The 21,325-nt window shown below is 34.1% G+C and overlaps 1 protein-coding gene across 1 annotated transcript in view; it reads left to right on the plus strand.

The window, feature by feature from the left end:
• The window catches only part of LOC145258230 (uncharacterized), a 45,639-nt gene that overhangs the window by 12,394 nt on the left and 11,920 nt on the right, over positions 1 to 21,325 (plus strand). The window contains exons 5-9 of the mRNA XM_080116184.1: positions 3,631 to 3,718; positions 7,681 to 7,752; positions 9,353 to 9,452; positions 14,687 to 14,814; positions 19,798 to 19,890. Coding sequence (XP_079972310.1) covers positions 3,631 to 3,718; positions 7,681 to 7,752; positions 9,353 to 9,452; positions 14,687 to 14,814; positions 19,798 to 19,890 — 481 coding nt within the window. The remainder of the gene's footprint in view (positions 1 to 3,630; positions 3,719 to 7,680; positions 7,753 to 9,352; positions 9,453 to 14,686; positions 14,815 to 19,797; positions 19,891 to 21,325) is intronic.

Genomic DNA, 21,325 nt, shown 5'->3' on the forward strand with positions numbered 1-21,325 from the left:
ATGTAATATTTGTATTTGGTTTTGTTTTACGTTCCGGAATCAGGCAAGTGAGGCCTAGTTAAGAGCCTAACGTTCATTGCTATACAACATTATGCCATGGTAATAATCGGGATGGCCTAATGAGATATATATTGAATTATCACTGTTTCTATGACATAACTTCAGGATTACTGCATACAATATGGAGAAGTAAAGTCAAATTAAGACCTTGCCGCATACACTGTGAGGCAGTGGTATGCAATCTCACAACTGACTTATGTTTTTTATTATATTTGTAATTGAGTATCATTTGCGTTTTGGTCAATTATAGGCTGCAAATTAGCTCTGCATAATTGCATGAAATTTGACAATAAGAATACTAGAATTTGAAGCCATTTGATGTAAGAGCTGACAGTTGGTGCTTCTAACCTATTCTATTTTCTCCCATCTGCTGATGGCCCTGTCGGTGGGGCATTAGGATACACCGACTGCCCCCCTGCAGAGGGTTAAAGTCCCTCAATGGAGGTCCTGGATATGACCTTAAACTATATCCAGTGGTGTGGCCCCAGCTTGTGGGCTTTGGAGAGTGTGGAGCCACCCTTTAATTACCATTGCTCCCAGGTCCACTCTGACCCAGAGTGGTAGTACCTGTTAGGGTCCCAACTATGGGTTAAATAGAAACCGATGTGAAAACAACAAATATATTCTATTAAAAAAATTTTTCAAAATCTTTGGATTCGGCATTAAATAACCTGAAAAGGGTTGATATGCTGTAAAACAAAAACAACCAACCAACCAACCCATCTGCTGAATATAAGCAAAATTTCTCATATATTTTAGTGATGGGATGATTCCAAATTTTTCCTGATTCTGTTTTAAATTCCCGATTCCGATTCTTTTAAAATCACTTAATATTTGGTTATAGAGTTGTTTTTCTTTAGATTATTGAAAAAAAAACCATGTGATATATTTTCGTGAACATAAAAATACACCTCTGTGAGTGATCCATACATTTTAATTTAGTTTGTAGCTGCATGTTTACACTGTTAATTTTATATAAACTCACAAATGTGAACATAATATAAAACAAATGTCGCAATATAGATCTCAGTCCAACACAAACTGATGGAGTCGACACATGCTGCAATTATGAGTTGTATGGGAGAAATAAAAGGAGGTTCATATCAACATGACTTACTTCATACCAATGCTTATGTTTAAGTTGAGAAACTAAGCTGAGCAGCTTTCAATTAAAACAGACATTTTTTTTATAAGGGAGTCACCACGTATCAAAGCCTAAAGGCTACTCGAGGATAATGGTTAATGAGTGCACGGTGGTCACCAAAACAGCAGCATAGTGATCGTTAGTGGTGGAAGTTGGGTAGAATTTAATTATTTAAGGAGATGTCTCATCAAGAACTTGTTTATATTGGACTTGAAGACGACCATATTGTAGTGAGCTGGGAAGCATGTCATTGGAACTGAATTCCATAGGTGGACAGTTCTAGGAAAGGATCTTTGTCTGTAGAATTTGTGTCTAGATTTAGGCATAGAGAGTTGGGGGAAATTGTTGATAGTGGTTGTAGCTAGACATGTAATTTTAGTGAAAGTTATGCAGGGTGGAACCATAGATTGAAGCTCAGATAAGCACTTGCTATGAAAGGAACACTTGAAGAGAGTCAGGTTCACAACATCTCTTTGTAGGGACAAGAAAAGAGCGTCTCCTACTAGGTTTCAAAGCCAGTTTTGCACTCTGTCAAGGCAAGATAGGTTGCTCAGTGGCACCTCTCCAAATGTGGCAACAGTACTCCATTTTAGGACATAATTGGCTCTTGTACAGATAGAGGATTGCGTCAGGAGTGAGATATCTTCTGGAACAGTAAAATGACATAACCATTTTTCCGGTGACCTTGGCAACAGATTTCATGTAAGTCTTCCATTTTAGATCAGGAGTGAAGGTCAGACCCAGAAGCTTGTTTTTTCAAGTAACAATCACGTGATTCCTTCATAAGAAAGAACATTTTTGTATATTTTAAATAGAGTAATCTTTGAGTAATTATAACCACTTCCATGGCCTTTTTTTTTTTTTTTTTTTTGATTAGGATCCCCTGGTAATAGAGCTACTCCACTTTTATTTTTAGCTCTTGGCCTTCCCCAAATTGTATTTATCTTGAAAGGACACCAACTCCCAAAACTCTAATCTTATTTCTCACACTCAAATCTAACTCCCATTTAGAAACTGACTTGCTTGGAACCAGAAAACAATGGATGGTCTATCATTCAGAAAATGTTATAAGGGTTTTATGAACTGATTTTATTTTCTTTGTTACTGGACTTCTCACTGCTAGTGTAATGTTAAAAAGTTATATTTATAAAATTAAAATTTTCAAAAACATTTAAAGTAGGTTGGTCCCCTAGAGTAAATGTGGTATTGTGGTGACAGCAACGATTCTAGCCAAGAGTAGAATAGTTAATTTTATTACATGAGACAAAAATGGCCAATGACCTCTCCCTCCCATTTTCTCCACACTTTTGATGACCTTGTGCCTAATTTTTTATATTGTAGTTTATTTTTATTATATACAGAACAAATAATTTAAAGTGTATCTGTTCTTATACTACATTTCAGTCTATTCTGTACCTAGTTAGTGAGATTCTTCTAGACTGAGGCAATTTGAATATTTTTCCCAATCCAGTGTGCCCTATTTTGAGGAGCTGAATTTTTCCCACATTAAAAACTGGCCTCATATCTAACTCTGTTGCATAGGAAGACATGTAAGTAAGGGCTTCTTCATGATTAGCAGATCCTCTGTTGAACGGCAAATCATCTCCAAGAGAAATAAGTGTATTCTTAGTAGAATTATTGGTAGATTGAAAAAGGATAATCAGTTTGTATGTAAGACAATGGAGGTAGATGAAAACTCAGATCTGGATGGCAAAGCTATCGACATTGTTGGAAAGTTTTGTTACCTTAGTGTCCCATTCGAACACAGAGTAGAAAAGGTGCTTATATGATTGCAAGAATTAGGAGTGGATGGAATAAATTCTGGAAACTTCTGCCATTACTAAGTATAGAGCATTTCCAGTGTCAACCAAGGGAAAAGTTTATCAGATGTGATGCTTGGAGATAAATGATATGAAAACTATACTATGGATATGTAATATGAATCTTAAAGACGGGTTTGGTTTTGATGATGTCAGATGAAGATTAAATCTGGACAGTATAGGGATGTATTCAGAACAGGAGACTTTGTTGGTATGGCAATATTAAAAGAATCAATGAGAGTTCTTGGGCTAGTAGATGTAGAGCAGCTGAGGTAAAAGATTCAGTTCATAAAGGGAAGTTAAGGAAACCATTAGAGGAAGTGGTAAAAAGGGAGAGATATATAAAGACTTGGTCCAAGATAGGTTAATTTGGAAACCAATTTCTTAAAGCCATCCAATTCATACTACCATGTAATCATTAGCCATTAAACCGAATATGATGATGAAATTTTTTTTTAATATTTTCATTATAAATTTTTTTTTTTTTAATTCATTTATCAAGAAAATCATTTAATTATTGACATTTGATTGCCATCTTGAATATTTATGTCGATATCAGTATTTTAAAAATTTTATTTTCGTTTTTAAAATAAAATTTTTTTACAGGACAAAGAAAATGCTGAGTATGCCATAGAATTACGAAAGGCAGAGACTGAATATGACAAAAAGAGAATTCAATTACAGATTTATTTTGGTGAGTTAAACTGATTGACTTTTTTTATTGTTTTACCTTCTGTCTGCGATGCTACCGTTCAGTCTCAATAAACAATAGTAGCTGCATGTGTAATTGTGAAGCAAGGGTTGTGCAAGAACCAACCACACCTCTCCTGAATCAGCACTGTTTGAGTCCAGTGGCAAGAAGTGCTAGATGACTGGAAACAATGCTGAGATAAGCGGAGAGCACATACAGCACTTGGAATTCCCAAACGTTCACCCATTTTAATACTGACAGGTGCGTGTTGCTTAACCTTTGGTGATTTAATGAGAACTGATGTGCTAACATAAATTATGCTGTATAAATTCTGTCTATAATTCCAGTAATAAGCTGCCGACAAATGTGATAATGGCAGAATGTAAAATTAAACTACATATGTGCGATTATTCGGAATATTCTAATTTTGAATGTTATTCTCATAATCTTTTGGTCAATGTAACCTATGACTGTCTACGAGTGTGTTTTGAATTCTGAAATCTACATGGAATTTTGAACTGAGCCCTTTATTTAATCCATAAAGGTAGATTGCTTTCATTCTGACTGCGTAGAAATCTTAAGTAAGTCTTAAAAAGAGTAGGAAGTGAACCTTGGGTTTACTTTCAGTATGATCCTATGCATTAACCCGGGTAGAATTACTTGGTTGAGGAATCCAGCTCCCCAGGTTGATGCATATAGTCATATTGATGCCATAACCAAAATTCTCAGCAGGAGTAGGGGCTTCAAGTTAGCCATCCTACAAGAAAATAGGGGATTAAATTTAGTCGGTTACTAATAAAAGGTAATTTGGTTCCGGCTATATTTAACACCTAATTCTTTCCAATCTCCCTGTCTATATATTCCCTGCTCTTTTCTATTTTTTATTTTATTTTATTTTTCACATGCCTCCATACATACTTACATATACATATTTCTGTCCTATAATGACTGTTTTAGATTTTATCCAGCACCCATGCTTAATTCTCTGGGTTACAACTTGGTGCAAGCTGGTCATCAGTTATAATATGGGATTGGCCAGATTCCATGACATCCTCTTTTTATTTTGATAGCTTCTTAATCTGTATTTTAAAAGGTATATCTTTTTCTTGATATAATTTTCGTAACTCCGACAGGAGAATTTTGTCCTCACTCTCTCAACTATCCGATTCATTAGGCATTTTCTACTTCCTCAATTTCTGTTTATGGCTTAGCAATCGAGATTGGTTCAATCTCTATTTCTGACTCCGAATTAGTCTCTTAAGAGGCTTCTACCCACCTTGTTCGTTTCATATGTGAATTTTTTGTTTTCTTTTAAGAATTTCCCATTCTTATATCCTCGCTAATTTTAAATCATTTGTATGAGCCCTTTTACCTTCCCATTTATTTGGTCCCATATAACAAAAGTTACTGAGCTTGTTTGATCTATTACTCTATAATAAGGAGATCATTTTTCATCAAGCTTTACTTGTCGTAGATGCTTCCTGTGATACATAGGGTATCCTATTTTGAGGGTTACCTCTTTTCTCCCCAGATTTACCTTTACATTTTGTTTCATTCAGGGCACGTTTTATTCCTTGCCTAGCTTGCATAAATATCTTATGTTGATCCTGAAGGATTATCTAGTGGAGAATCTTCTCCCACATGTTTTCTATGAGATTTTAACAGATTATCAATAGGCAAGATTACATCTCATCCAAATAGTAAGAAATAAGAAGAAAACCCGGTCACTTCATTAATGGAAAATCTTATGACCCCTAATGCCTGAGTCAGGAATAAATCCCAATTTTCCTTCTCGCCTTCAGTGAGCTTTGCCATATCTCCCAAAAAAACGGATCCGCTCAACCTTAGCATTAGCTTGTGGGTGATAAGGGGATGTAACAATGTGCTTGAAAAGACTTTTCATTGTTTGTCTCATTACCTCATTAACATTTTCTGGGTTATTATCGGACACCAGTTCTAAGGAGGAGTCCCAAAGCGCAGGATTATTTCAGTTAATAATAGCCCTGCTACAGTCTGAGCTTTCTTATCTTGTACTGCATAGGCTTCTGGTCAGTTAGTCAACCAATCCAGAAAGTTAACTATGTATTTATTTCGCTTGAAGTTTCATCATAGGGTCCGGAGACATCTACAGTAATTTTTTCAAAGGGATAAAATGGCACATCAGTTTTTTTAAGGGGTGCAACTTTACATTTTCTACTCCTGGACTGACAAACCTTGCATGAGTTTACATGTTTTGTGATTTTCCTGTATAACTCTGGCCAGTAGTAGTGTAATGTGGTGACCCTTTGGCTGTGATTATAGCGTAGTATTTGTGTTAACTGTGGCAAGCAGGGCCAAGGATCAAACATTATTATTATTATTAATTGATTCGAGCGACGGTGGGTCGCTGGATCGATTATTATGATTAGAAAATAAACAATTAGATTGGGAAAAATGATCGAGAGCTGAAATAATAATATTGCTACAAAAGTAATGTGAAAATAGATGTAAATATGATTTTGGTTTGCATAAACAAATAACTAGATTGAAGTTACATCAGTTGTTGGTCTGAGACGCATATTGAGATGTAGATTTAGGGAGATTCTAGTCAGTCGTGAGCTGGACATCAGAGAGAGCGGACGACTCAAGAGGGGAGTTGGTCTCTCCATGACGTAGGGTGCGGCATGATCTCAGGCAGCCAAGATGTAAAGATGTCGTAATCTTTGAAGATATCAGCTGAGATCATGAAAATAAATGTTCGTAAATAATTCAGGTTTGTGTTGTGTTATTTACATCTGTTAAAAAGAACTGTTTGTCTACAACTGTTTTGATATGTCCATGTCAATTGTTTCCTGTTAGAACAGTTGCATAAATGTTAAAATATACACACTAGACGATCAACTAAATGATATGACATATATCCATACATGCATTTACACGTACATGAATATGCAGATAAAATATAAACACCATTATTCAACATGTACGTCGTTTTAGAACATGTTCATACATGCACAACGTAACAGACCCCTTTTTGTTGTTTTTTTTTTTTTTTTTGACTCGCTCATTTATTGAAAGGGACTATCTGAGCAGTGATTGTTTGGATATGCCATAAATCACCTGCCTCAAGTAAAAGACTTTGTTTTCTATCAACTTTTTGGCTATGAAAACTTACTAACTACTGAAGTCTAACCTGATCATTAGACCGATAATTTATAGACTCTAATGCTGAGAGAGTAGCTTTACATGACTAATCAGAAAGCGACAAACTGCCCACACTAGAATAGATTAATCCAGCTGACTTATTAGAAATAGCTCAGGGATGATAGTTGTATCACACATGCATAAAAATGATTGAATATCAGACTCAAAACTGTCTTCGAAATCTAGTAGGTGATGCCCTTGTCTTTTCCTTACTTCATCTTTCTCACAAAAGAGATGTTATGAGTCTATTTCTGCTCATTAGTTATTTTCATGGCAGGTGCTCAACTGAGCTCTTATCTACGCCCCACCCCCTGTGAAACAATCACAACAAACACTCGTCTAGTTACAACCATTGTTAATAATTTCCCCTACTCTCTATCTGTGCCTAAAACTAAACAAAAATTCCATGGACAAAGTTTCTTTGTTAGAACTACCTGCCTGTAAAACTTTAAACTGCAGGCTGCTTCCAGCTGATTACAGTATGATCACTTCAAGTCCAATGTAAATAGGTTCTTGTTGAGCAATCCTTTTAAATAATAAAATTCTATACAATTTCTATCACTACTAATTATCATGGATTCTGATCGCATCGGCCTCCTGACACTGATTAACCCATATCCTCACATGGCTTTTGGTTCTTGATAAGAGGTGACTCCTTTGTAAAAAAAAAAAAAAAAAAAAAAAAAAAAAAAAGACATTCTTTAATTTGAGTTTTTTTTTTTTTTTTTTTTTTTTTTTTTTAAGGAAACAATTATTTTTTATTTTTATTTTTTATTATCCAGAACAAGTGAAGAATGCTGAACGAGTTCAACTTGACCAAATTCCTCTTCCTGATCTCCCATTGGAATACACAAGTAAGTAAACATTCAGGAGTTGTCCAAAGTCTCCAACCCTTTTTTTCATGAAAAAACAAAAATACAGAAAACCCTCTAATAATGTACATATCCGTGATGGAAAGAAAATATCATTTACCAAAAATCATTTAAATTGATCAAGTAGTTTTATTTTTATAAAGATCATTTTTAAGCGAATGTCCCTCATCTCACCATGTTAGCAATGGCTTTCTAAAATCTTGCCAGTTTCAATTATTTAGAGTGATTTCCTTTGTCCGTCAGCTGTTTTCAAGACGACATTGTGGTTGCTGTTTGTTTAGCCACAAAATTTGATTTTTTTTTTTATCTAATTTATAAAACTCATTATGTCTGTCTCCATTTTTTTTTTTTTTTTTTCAAAATTGCATCTTCTCTGAAGTGTAAGTTCGCAGAGCGGCACAGGGTGGTTCAAATGATTGCATTTTTTGTGGACTGTTCTTTTCTGGGTTTCCAGCCAGTAAAAATAACTGCAATGGGGTCAAAATTAAAAATAGTGGAAGTTGGCAGGCTTAAGTCTACTAAAAATGTTATTTGTATGCATGCGCAAATATATACATTTATATGTTAAAGTCGGTTCATTTTTAACTATTTTTTATGAATCTGACCATAGCTCAAACAGTAATGACTAAGGCTGGAGTGCTTATATGTTTTGGTTTTGATTCTAACTGATAGCACCAAAGTCATATATTTTGTTTTTTTACTTTTGAAATCACTATTATATATTGGGTCCAATATAATAATCAATACAAAATTGACTTTATAATAATCAATACAAAATTTGCATATATTTAAACATCATATTTTGTTAGAAATTTTCTGGAGTTATTTCTAACACTGTTTTTTGTCTATAGAAAAAAAAAACAATCTTTTGTAACAGAACAACCTTCCATTTTTTGGACCAAGTCAATCAAAAACCAACAAGTTATTACATTCAAAAACAAATTGTATTCAATTATAATTACAAATACAATAAAAGGTGATACTTTTGTTAGTTTGATAGTTTCCAAAACGGTTGTTCTGGAGATGTTTTTTTTTTTTTTTGTTGAAGAAAATTAGGTAACAGAGGTGAGGAGAAGTGTTTTCATTCCTTTCAGTAAATTCTTTTCGAGCTCTTCTCGTTCTTTTGGTAAATTCTTTTTGAGCTCCTCTTGTCCTTCCAGTAAATTCTTTTTTTTAACTCGTTCTAGATTCTTTTTTTTTAGTGTTTATATATAGCCCTTCATCAAGTAATAGTGGCCAATTTGCATATAGGCAATCATGCAAATTGCATAAAAAGTCTTGTTAAGAATATTTCCAACAATTTTAGCATATTTTACAACTGGGCAATGCTAGGCGGCTAGCTAGTTTTAAATAAAACTACTTGATCAATTTGTGACTTTTAGTGTACATACAGATATTTTCTAAAATCTTGCAAGATTCACTTGAATTGGTATAATTTTGAATTTAATGCTTTATTTTAAACTTACTCGAATATTCTAAATATTTTTCACTTTTGTATTTGGTAACTGATTCCTATTTGAACGATATAAAACTTGATGTTAAAACCTCTTATAGCTATATAAATATATCTTTTGTCCTTCAGTTCCTTCTATGATTCCATTGCCAAGTGAAATGCCTCCGCTTGGTGTGGTATCACCACAAAAGCAACCAGTTGGAATTCTAAAAAAACCCTCGCTTTACATGTAAGTACTATTTCATATGATGTGTCTTCTTCCTCGCTAAATTGTTAATATTGTTCACAGGGTTTTTTTTTTTTCATCTCTACTATTGTCCTCATCTTTATGAGTTTTATAATTCTATGTCATTATTTCAAACTTTTTTTTATTCCTTTAATTCCAATTTCTTTTTGTTAGCAAGATTTCACAGAACATTAACTTTTAATAACACATCATTTAGTAAGTTTAAGGCTTAGCTAACAACTTACTTGTTCTTGCATTCATCCTAAAGTGATTGGATCTGCTCCATCAGGAGAATTTTTTGTGTCCTGAGTGAACGCTAACCAGGCACCACCACACCAGCAGATTCAAGAGTTAGCCAATCACAGTTCAAGCGGCAAACTCCAAGAGGCAAAGGCTGAAGTCTACTAGGTAGCAAGTTTCACTTTTCTTAGCTAGGCTTTCAGTTGATCTCCACATCTTCTTTTCCAATCTTGAGGAGAGTCTCGTTTAATAATTTTGTGGGTGAAATTATCAGAGTGATGACTAAAAATGTTACCAAACCAGCAAAGATGTCTTGATAGAAAAAATTCTTGCAGCGAGAACGAACTACAATATTTAAGATGAACTACTGCCAACAAACATGAAGGATACAACACGAATACGAACAGTAATGATCAGACACCTCAAACTTTTATAGGTCACTTGCTTTCATCGGCAGGTGTCACAGCCATGCAATAGAATCATGTGAATGAGAGCTTGATATATATAGCTAATAAAACAACTTTTAGGCCAAATTTGACTTTATTCATAAACACAGTCTTTTGAGTACATCCATTAATTTCAACGCTTCCTGTATGATTCAATGCTTTAGTTTCGGATGCCACTTCTTCATTGAAGCCAAATTTCTTTCTCTGGAGCATTCTTTTGAGGTCTGCAAATAATAACAGCCAATAATCGCTGAGGGGTAGATGTTCATGCAAAATAATGAATAGCACAATCTTCTGATATCTTTGCTATTTCATGTAACTTCTTTTTTTTTTTTTAAATTCCATTTTCACCCCAAACAAGGCACAGTGCCACTTTGAATTAGGAGGTTACTATTGAGGAGATAAGTTGAAGGGATATTATGAAGGGAGATGTCTGTTCACATTACACTTGAACTTCTGCATGTCAATCCAGTTGGGAAAGCAGAATCCCGGAAGGGAGTTCCAAAGACTTGCAGTTCTGGGGAAGAAACTATTGGAGTAGAATGCTTTCTTACATCTAGGGATCTCTACTTTAAAGGGGTGGGACTTAGCTGCTTGTCGGATTTGGCGGGAGTATTTATGTCAAGGGTGGGTACAAGTGCTTGTAGTTCGTCAGAGCATTCACCATTAAAATGCTTGTAGAACAGGCAGATGAATGCAACATTTCGTTAAGGGGACAGAGGCTGAAGCTTAGATGAGAGTTCAAGACCTATCAGGTTGGTGGCTCTCTTTTAAACCGTGTCCAGGAGTGAGAGACTAGTAGCAGATGCACCAGCCTAAATATGACAACAGTACTCTATACATGGGTGAATGGTGGCCTTATAGAGGTACAGGATACTTTCAGGCATAAGTAGCTTTCTAGCACGGTAAAGAGAGCCCACCTTCGCAGCAGCAGCCTTGGCAATGCTCTCAATGTATCTGTTCCAACTCATGTTCCCTGTGAACGTTAGGCTTCAATTTATGATTAACCAAACGAGCAGTTTTCTGGGACAACTGCTAAATTTGGACGACCTGAGTCCATTGTTCAAACACCTCCAACTAACATTCATAGACAATATGAATTGAAACAAATATATAGAAGATGCTGTCAAGTCTGCTGCAAAGAATGTGGGCTCTTTCTACTGTGCTAGAAAACTAGTATCCTATATCTTTACAAAATCACCATTCGTCCATGCATGAAATATTGTTGCTACATTTGGACTGCTGTACTAATTACTAATCCCTCCCTCTTGGACAGCATGCAAAAAAGATTCTTTAACTTATTAGGTCACACACTGTCTACCAAACTCCAGCCTCTGTCGCATCACCATGATGTTGCACCATTGTCTTTGTTTTACAAGTACTTCCATGAAATGTGCCTTGATGAACTTAAGGCACTTGTACCTCCTCAAACCACTTGTCTTTGTAATTACCTGCCTTCTCCATGTTCCCATGACTATGCAAACATGCAGAAATTTAAATGCAATGTGAAAAAACATCTTGTTGCATAACTCGCCACAATTTTAGCCCCTAAAATATATAGACCCTTATATATCGGTGACAATGTGCCTTGTTGGGGGGGGGGTGAATAAAAGTAAAAAAACGCATCATCATATATAAGAAACATCACACAAATAATCAATTACACCTTGAAATATTAACAAGAAAATCTGGTGTCACATAAACATTTAGTTCTTTAAACATTTGGTTTAAGAACCATACATTAACTGATAACTTTCTCCTCCCTGACTGAGCATCATTGTTAATGCATATCAAATCCACATTTATTGCTGAAAATTAAACATTCTTAACTATGCTTATCATGTGATTTATTTAAATAGACTTTTAGAGAATGAAGTGTTGAGTAATCTCATCCACACGGCATTAGCTCCAAAACCAAGTGAGTTAGCCAAAAGATTGGCAAAGACACTTGGGAGGCCAGCTGAAGATGTGCTTACATACCATCAAAGCAGACATCGAGCATAGCTCCGGTCCACAGGTCTACAGTTTCACTGCTCGTTCCAGGACTTGCTTCCCATCTCTATCTTGGCTGCTGCGGATTGTTGTGTGTCATTTGCATTAATCCGGGATGCTGTATGTTCTATGAGAGGAGCTGGCTCAACCCATCCTGAGTAAATGCTGCCAAAAATCAAATTATTTGAGTAACACACTATCAGTTGCTCCAAATTCCATTGTTTCAAAATGGCAATCTTTTTGATAGAAGAGAGAAAGAATCAATCTGTAAAGCTTGTCGCTTTATAAACTATCGGTTAATTAGACTACATTTATCATGCCTTGTCTCTTGAACGCTTCTTCCAGACTTCTTAAAAACTCAGAATTGTATCATGTTCATATATATATATATATGACAAACTCCTCCCATAAAAAAAACCTCCACTTATTTGGCCTTAAATGACCATGCAGCTGTTGATAGGCCAATAAACTAAACAATCAATCAATCAAATATATGATGCCACATCTGCTCTTTGTAAACTTCCTCACATTTGACTTCTCTAGTCAGAATTAACCATTTGATCTCTTTAATCTTTCATCTATTGCACATTCTGCCCAATTGCTAATATGTACTAGCCACCATATCCACTAATCAACTCTTAATATTTAACACTGATAGTGAGATTGAATGAAGACCCTGTGTCTTTTTGTGTTAGACTCATAGTATCATGTAACTTTTTATTCTCATTTTTTTTTTACATTTTATATTAAATTTTGGTTGTGGTGGGAGTCAAACATATGATGGGAAGATGTGTAAATAAAGTGACATTAACTAAAATAAATTTTTATAAATTTACTGTCTTTAAACCCCTTAGAGATCACCTGGCATTTACTAAAAACCAGTCAGGATCCCTGTTCATACCTGCTCCAAGCTTTGGACCCCTATTAACATTTCCAGTCTTAGATTTTAATTTCTATAATTTTCAAATTATAAATAAAGTAAGACTTGATGAAGGCATAATATATACACTCTTTAAATAATCATAAAATCAACATTTATTATAATAAAGAAAAGTTTTATACATCAAAATACATATAAATTATCGAAAGTGTTCAATTTGGTGGCCATTGTGGTCCATACACAGCTAACAATGCTCACTGATTGAATCCAAAATTTTGGAACTCCTGTCTTGTGAGCTGATAGATAGCCAGATAACTTGCAACCATAATCAGTTATCCAGATTCTTGCTTCAATAGTAAGAGAGATCATAGCACATGTATTCTTGTTTACAATCAGTTACCTAGAGAACTCTATTCTATATAGAAAAGTAATGTGAAAACTGTTATGATAGGTGTTAAAATGTTTTTGACTCCTAACAGGGGTATGACACCAATGATTTCGACGATCGTTTTTATAACCACAAGTTATAATAACCAACCAATGAGAACACTTAACAATAGGGGTGCTGCAATTCCAAAATACTTATAATCATCACTAAAAAGTGTCATTGTTATGACTCGGCTATCTCCATGGGGAACTGTAGAGATATGATCGCAACGATAATAAAAAAAAATAATTTTTTTTTTTTTCTTCCGGGATTAAAACGTAAATAAATAAATACGGGAAGGGATTATCCAAATTCTTCAGAGACAACGGTAAAACATAAGACCGAAAAACACAACCGAAATAACAAAAAAAGGCCGATAGGAATTATGGATGTAAATTTATTTATAACGACACAAAAATAAATAAAAATGCAATTATTTTGATAATTTAAAGAAGTAATGCATAGAAGAAAATAAATTGTCTTGATCGAGAGAGAATGTTCAAGAAAAATGCCAGATCTTAATACAACATTTTCATACTGGTTATTGTCGTCTGCTCAGTTCAAACAAAGAGAGAATAAGGGAGAGAGAGAGAGAGATTTTGCCTCACTCACTGTCTTAGCGACTTTACTTCATTCTTCTTCTTCCTATCGATTTCCTTCAAAAGAAAACTAGCTCCAAATATATCAAAGAGACTCCTTTTCCAATGTTTAGTAAACGCACCTCCTCATCTTTTATCCACCGCAGTATTACTGCTAATCATATCTGTTCCCAGTGTTGCCGTTGTCGACTGCTTCCCTCAGCAGTGAGGAGCAGACTGTCTCTTCTGTCCTTCCTAAGCGTGCAGGTTAAAACGCCCCCCCCTCTCTCTATATATATTTTCACTTCCCCCTCTCTATACAGCCTGCCAGCGTTCACTAGCTGGTTTCTTTCTTTCTTTTTTTTTCTTTCTTTCTCCTCTACTGTCAGCGCTCGTTAGCTATTTTCTTTTTCTTTTTTTTTTACCATTCTCTATATATCTCTTCATATCCTCTCTCGTGATTGTTTTCTTGTTTTTTTTTGTTTTTTTTTTCTGACTGAACGCAGATGACAGTACAATTGATGAAAATAAAACAAAAACAAACAAACTCCTATTCTCTCTTGATTTCGAACAACATATAAAAGAATAATTAATTACATTTTTTTTTACTAAAAATGTAACAGTCATCCATTTGTTAATTTTTTTTTTCTTGTAATCTATTAAAATATTTATAGGCCCAAGCTTGGAGATACAAAAATGACAGATTTAAAGATGTATTTAAAAAGAACGCCTCCAGGACCCCCACCTGGGGTTCCCCCTGCCCTCAGTGACAGTGAAGATGAAGAATATGATCCAGAAAAGGGTAAGCAAATACTGTTTTTTTTTTTTTTTTTTTTTTTCCTAACTGATCACCACTTATCAAGGCTATATGCTCCTCAAGGATAAGTGTTAATCAGATAAAATGATTGTAAGGATGAATTTTCGGAAGTGTCTCTGTAATGCTGGTAGTGTTAAATACAAACAGAATTTCATGGACAATTCCTGCCCTCTTTATATATTAATACAATAGCATGTGAGTTATTTTCTGTGTCACGCTTACATCTGGGCTGTTTAATTGTTATGTACTTCCATTTCTTGTCATAAATAATTTTACCAAGAATTCTTAAGTTTTGGTTTCGATTGTAGCTGATCACACTTTAGTCATCTACTTTTTTTTATAAATAATTTTATCAAGAATTCTTCATAAGTTTTGGTTTCGGTTTTGATTATGGCTGAAGGAACTCAAGTTATATATTTTTTTTCATAAGTTTTTATTTTGGTTTTGATTCAAACTAATGCACCCAAGTCATATGGACATATTTTTTTTTTATTTTTGAAATCGCAACTTCATAATATATAAAAATCGATAGATATAATATGTACAAAATCTGCAAGAATTAAAATATATTTAAGCGTATTTTATGACCGGGCTTAGCTGGACGTTTGTACTAGTCTGGATAAATACTTTTGCAGTTGTAACAAAAAAGCCACAATAATATCAGAGCGTCTCCATTTACACTGAACATCTACAGAATGCCAACATCAATATATTAGATATGAATGAGTCGAGTCCCCTGTGGAATTTCCACAGGTTCTGATAGCCTATATAAATAAAACAGTAGACGTATGTGTATGCATCTGTATGAAAATATTTAACCAATAAACTCTCAAACTTCTGATATCATAACACTGAAATTAACAGAAAATAGGAATCATACACCAAGGATCGTTTATAATGTATAAAATCTTTGGATGGATGAATAACAATTTACATAGTACCTACTTGTCAGAGAATGAAAATTGTATATTCCAAAAATCACAAATTGATCAAGTAGTTTTTTTATTTACAAAAAACAAATTTGTCATTTTTACCAATAAGTGACAGACAAGACCAGGTTTCTCAAGAGAACATAATAAGGGGAGGTAATTAGTTATTACTTTGACAGTTTCTTCATACATTATGGGTGTCTACCTTTGTCTACAGATTCGTTGATTTAATTTTTTTTTTACCCTCATCAAAATAGAATAAATTTTAATTTTCTTGAATAAAAGAAAAATACTTGATCAAATATACATCATACAGATATTACTTCTGTATTTTCTTTAATTTTAAATGCTGCTATAAGTGCCAATCTGAATAAGCATTCCATTTTTATATGATCTCAAATTTAAAAAGTGATTTCGGAATGATTTTTACATATGTCTACTTGTGTTGGCTTTCATTTGGTCAGCTTTACATTGTTTCATGATATTGGGCATTATGTGTGGTGGTCTGGCACCAATTCTGTTGATGTGCAGACATGACTGTTATGTCATCTTTGATAGATGTTGGCCCATTCGCATAATGTTCAGTGTTTGCTAATGGGTCAGTAGGCTATGGTTTAATCCTTGGTCGAGTCATGTTAAAGACTTACAAAATAGTACTTGATTCTCCTTTGCTTAAACAATCAGCAATATAAGATGAGGATCAAGTGTAAGCGGAGTAATCCTGGGATAGAAATTTTGCTCTCCCCTACATTATGGTATAGTCTCATTTATAAAACTGTCTGTTTCCATTTTTTTTCAAACTGCATCTCTTCCAAGACAGAAGGCTGCAGAGCAGCATGAGGCAGGTCAAATGATTGCATTTTTTATGGACCGTATTTTTATGTTGTTTTTTTTTTTTTGTTACACGTCTATCTCTGATTCTTCTTTTACGAAGTATCATAAAGACAGTAGTAAAAATGCTTGTATGCCATAAGTGTTGGCAAAACCAGGCATATCCATCAGATTTGAAATATTACAATCTAACTTTTAAAACGCACTGTGTCTGCATGTATGTGTGTTGCGACTTTTGCAAAGTGTATCTCCTCTGAGATGCAAGATTGCAGAGTTATGCGAGGCAGGTCAAATGATTGCATTTTTGTGGACCATTGTTTTATGGGTTTTTATCCAGTCAAAATAGGTACTAAGGATTCAAAACTAAGAAATTAGAACTTGGCGAGTGTAAATAAACTGTAACTGCTTTTCTATGCGTACACAAATATACATACATTTGTACATCAATGGTAGTTTAGTTTTAGCTGTTTCTTATCCGACTGACAAAAACTCACACGGTAACGTCTCAGGCTGGAATGCTACAAATTTTGCTTTTGGTTTCGATTCTAGCTGATGGCACCCAAGTCATGATTTTTTTTTTTTTTACTTTTCAGATCACGACTATATATTGGGTACAATATCATATGAAATAATTGATAAAGAATTGACTTCATAATATATATGAAATCTGGATAAATTAAAATATCATATTTAAGTATATTTTCTGACCGAACAATGCCGCTAGCACTTAATGAAAAGATAGTTTTCAGATTGCCCTTCATGATAGTCAACAATGTTTCTATTTTTATGGATGGTTGTCCAAGTTTTCAGGTGGCATCATGTACACTTCCATTCAACAGGTAAGATTGCCTCATGAATGAATTCACTTGGATTCTGATTGTCTGCCCTAACCATCGTAATCATCTAGGCAGAACTTGCTGTATAAGTGTTTGACTTTGCAGCAATGGATTTTACTTCTATGTTACAAAGATACTAAAATGTTGACACTATAAAGGAATTGTTTGATGAAGTCAGGGTGGAACTTATACTCTCCCTTTTTGAAGACAATAGGCCAATCACCAAATCTAAATCTATAAGCCTAATAAACCAAATCCTCTATTTTATCAGTTGCTGACCATTTATTTTCAAAACCTACGGATAAGAATCTATTAAATATTTGAAAATATCAAGAATCAGTGTTTTATCAAAATTTCTTCCTAGAATAAAAAAAAAATTAAAGAAAAATCTGTATGATGTGAGGGAAAGAAAATTTCATACACAAAAGATAATGTAAATTGATCAAATAGTTTTATTTTTAAAGAAGAAAATCCAATTTTATGGAGAAAGTATGAGGAACGATCTTCCAATGTCAGTTTGCAAATATTCTGAAGGAAGAAAAGAGGTAACACCAAATAATTAAAACTTGCAAGATTTTAGAAAACCATTCTGAACATGGGTGAGGGAGGCATCGAAAAAAACTCAAATTCGCAATGATTTTCTTCATAAAATTAAAATTACTTCATCAGTTTACATGATTTTTGGTGTACAATCTCAGATCTTGAGCGCGTGGTACAGTGGGGGAAGAGGTGGCTGGTTACCTTTAATGCATCTAAGACCAAGCTCCTGTCATTACATCATAAACGCTCTGATCCCCATCTGGCATCGATTGAAATGAATGGCTCTCGTCTAGGGGAGGCCCCATGTTTTGATAAGCTTCTGGGTTTGACCTTTACTCCTGATCTGAAATGGAACACATACATCAAGTCTGGCCAAGGTCGTTGGGAAAATGGTGGGATACATCTACTGCTCCAGAAGATATCTCACTAATGATGCAATTCTCTATCTATACAAAAGCCAAGTACGTCCAAGGATGAAGTACTGCTGCCACATCTGGGCAGGAGCTGCTAAAAACAGTCTATCCTGCCTTGACAGCGTACAAAATAGACTTCGTGGCTTGGTGGGGAATGCCCTTTTCTCTTCCTTGCAACCTCTCTCCCACAGAAGAGATGTTGCGAGCCTGTCTCTGTTTTATTGTTATTTCCATGGCAAGTGCTCGCCAGAGCTCCATTCTCTGGTCCCCTCTCGCCAATCTTTCACGAAAAACACCCGACTAGCTAAAACCACTATCAATAATTTTCCCCACTCTTTATCCGTGCCTAAATCAAAATGTAGATTCCATGAACAAAGCTTCTTTTTTAGAAGTGCACACCTGTGGAACTCTCTGCCGCTTGTCTGTTTCCCCCCCGACTTCAACTTGGATGTCTTCAAGTCCAACATAAACAAATTCCCGATGAACCGCCCCCTTAAGTAATGACACTTTATCAAATCTCCAATACTAACTATTACTACGATACTACCCTATTGATTACTGTACACACAATAACCCTTATCCCCGAGTGGCTTCTGGGCCTTGATAAGTGGTGATCTCCATGTAAAAAAAAAAAAAAAAAAAAAAAAAATACAAATTTTTCTTAATTTTTGTGTTTTTTAATGTAGGCTGAATTTTGGACAAGGACCTAAGAATCTCAAATACAAAACCTTTACCAAAATAAATCAAGTTGGCATTAAATAACCCAAGAAGATATGTTGTGAAATAAATCAATTGATTTATCAAATTAATACAAATTATCAATTCTTAGCTAAAAAATGCTGAAACTTAATGAAATAAATGTGTTGATCAGATTAACCTGTACGACATTCTGTGTTGTAATGAAATTGTTGACTTTTCAATAATTCTAAAAGCACATTAGTTTTTATATTTTTTTTTTTTTAGTTTTTATATTTTTTTTTTAGTTTGGAATTTTTGAGATGAGGATTTATAATTCATATTATTTGGATTATTCAAACTACTGTTCTTATCTTGAGTTATTTTCACAACATTTCAGTTGATGTAACACAACAACTGCAAAAGTATTTAGGACTTCTACTCCGTCATGGCTGACAGAACAAGAGCATGCTACCCTCATGGATTAATTAAAGGGTTTTGTTATGAATGTTGTGCAAACTCCTGAGTTTAACAAAAAGATTCTCAAGTTTGACAAGATACACTTGAAGAAAATCGGAGTGCATATTGACTGAACTGTTGTGAAATGACACTCAAGATGAGAACACTAGTCAGAATAATCCAAATAACACGTACATTTTTTCTGGTAAGCAGTAACACTTCTCATGAAAACCTGCTTTGATTATTTAAATGCTAAAATGTGGTTTTACTGTTTGTCTTTTGTAGACATTCATGAAATTATTGGTACAGTCGATGTTGATGAACACCCAGTTGAAATACCAGAACCTGTCCCAGAACCAGAGGGAGAACCTCCAGCTGGTAAGTTTTTTTTTGTATTCTTTTCAGTACTTAGCGGAATAAGAACTGTGCTATGTAATTTATGTAAAACATCAGAAGTTGTTGAATGTAAATTTTGTGATTTATTTATTTATTTTTTTAAAATTTTTTCTTGCGCAAATGCTGGCCAAATTTTAAAGAAAAATATTATTTCTGCTATTATGAAGATAACGAAAAATTAACTGAAAAATGAAAATATTCTTTTGTTGTGAAGAAATTACAATGAATAATGATTGGACAATTTTATGAAACTAAAAAAATTTTTTTAATTCAAATTAAGAAAAAAAATCATTCATTGTAAGGTAAGTTTCATGAATAAATATTTTTTGAATAACAAACAACTGATACCAAACAAAAATTTCTTTTTTTTTTTAGAAATTTAAAAAATATTTTTATATTTTTTTTTTTTTTTTTTTTCAAATCAAGATAAATAATTATTTACATATACTTTGTTAATAATAAACCAACGATAACAAAAAAGGTTTTCTTAAATGACATTGACTGCTACAATTTCATTGGCTCAGTATTTTGACACCTTTCAGTGCTTTACACATAAACTGTCAAATAAAATTCCAACAATAGCACAGTCCTTATTTGGCATAAGTACTTTCTTTTCATTTACTTACCTTTTTACTTCAGCACTTATTTTCTCAATTTGATGCTCATATTTCTGTTTATGGAAATCACTCCAGACAGGGCACGAAGCCAATTGATGTAAGAAGCACAAAAACATGAAAGATGATTAAGTTGCATATTAACAAAAAAAAAAAAAAAAATGGAGAGGAGGGTAAAATTTTAAAACAAGGAAGTATTTTAACTGATGGTGATAATTTCGGAGGTAAAATAATTAAACCTAAAGCTAAAACATTAGCATGATGATGACAAACCCAGTCATTCACGTCCGAATTACCCACACATTCGTATGCAGCATAGCACTTGAGAATATCACAACATTTAGCAAGGATGCAGGAGCTAAGTTAGGTCTCTTGTATTATAATCAAATAAGGTGTTGACCAGAAAAGCGCTGATCTGGCTCATTATCAAGGATGCTTAAATTATCTGTCAGTTATCAGGCAAATCAAACCTAGAAGAGACCACATCACCAGCGTTCAATCTCCCAGACTTCAAACAGGCTATCCAAAACATAGTCCTTCAAGAGCTCAATTGGGAAGGAAGTGGTTATGAGGCTTGCTGACAAAACAAAGTCTACCCCTAATATAAATACTTTTATTAGGTAACCAAATCTAAATTTTATTTTAATTCAATTGGCACTTATGGCGATAAACAAAAATGGAGAAAAACTTTTACCATGTACCTACTTGTCATAGAATGAAGATGGTATATTCCAAAAATCACCAAAATTGACCAAGTAGTTCTTTTTCCAACAACAAATTTGCTGTTTTTTACCCATAAGTGA

This window comes from Euprymna scolopes, chromosome 33 (genome assembly GCF_053919585.1).
Source record: "Euprymna scolopes isolate OS-2025 chromosome 33, ASM5391958v1, whole genome shotgun sequence".
Taxonomy (NCBI): domain Eukaryota; kingdom Metazoa; phylum Mollusca; class Cephalopoda; order Sepiida; family Sepiolidae; genus Euprymna; species Euprymna scolopes.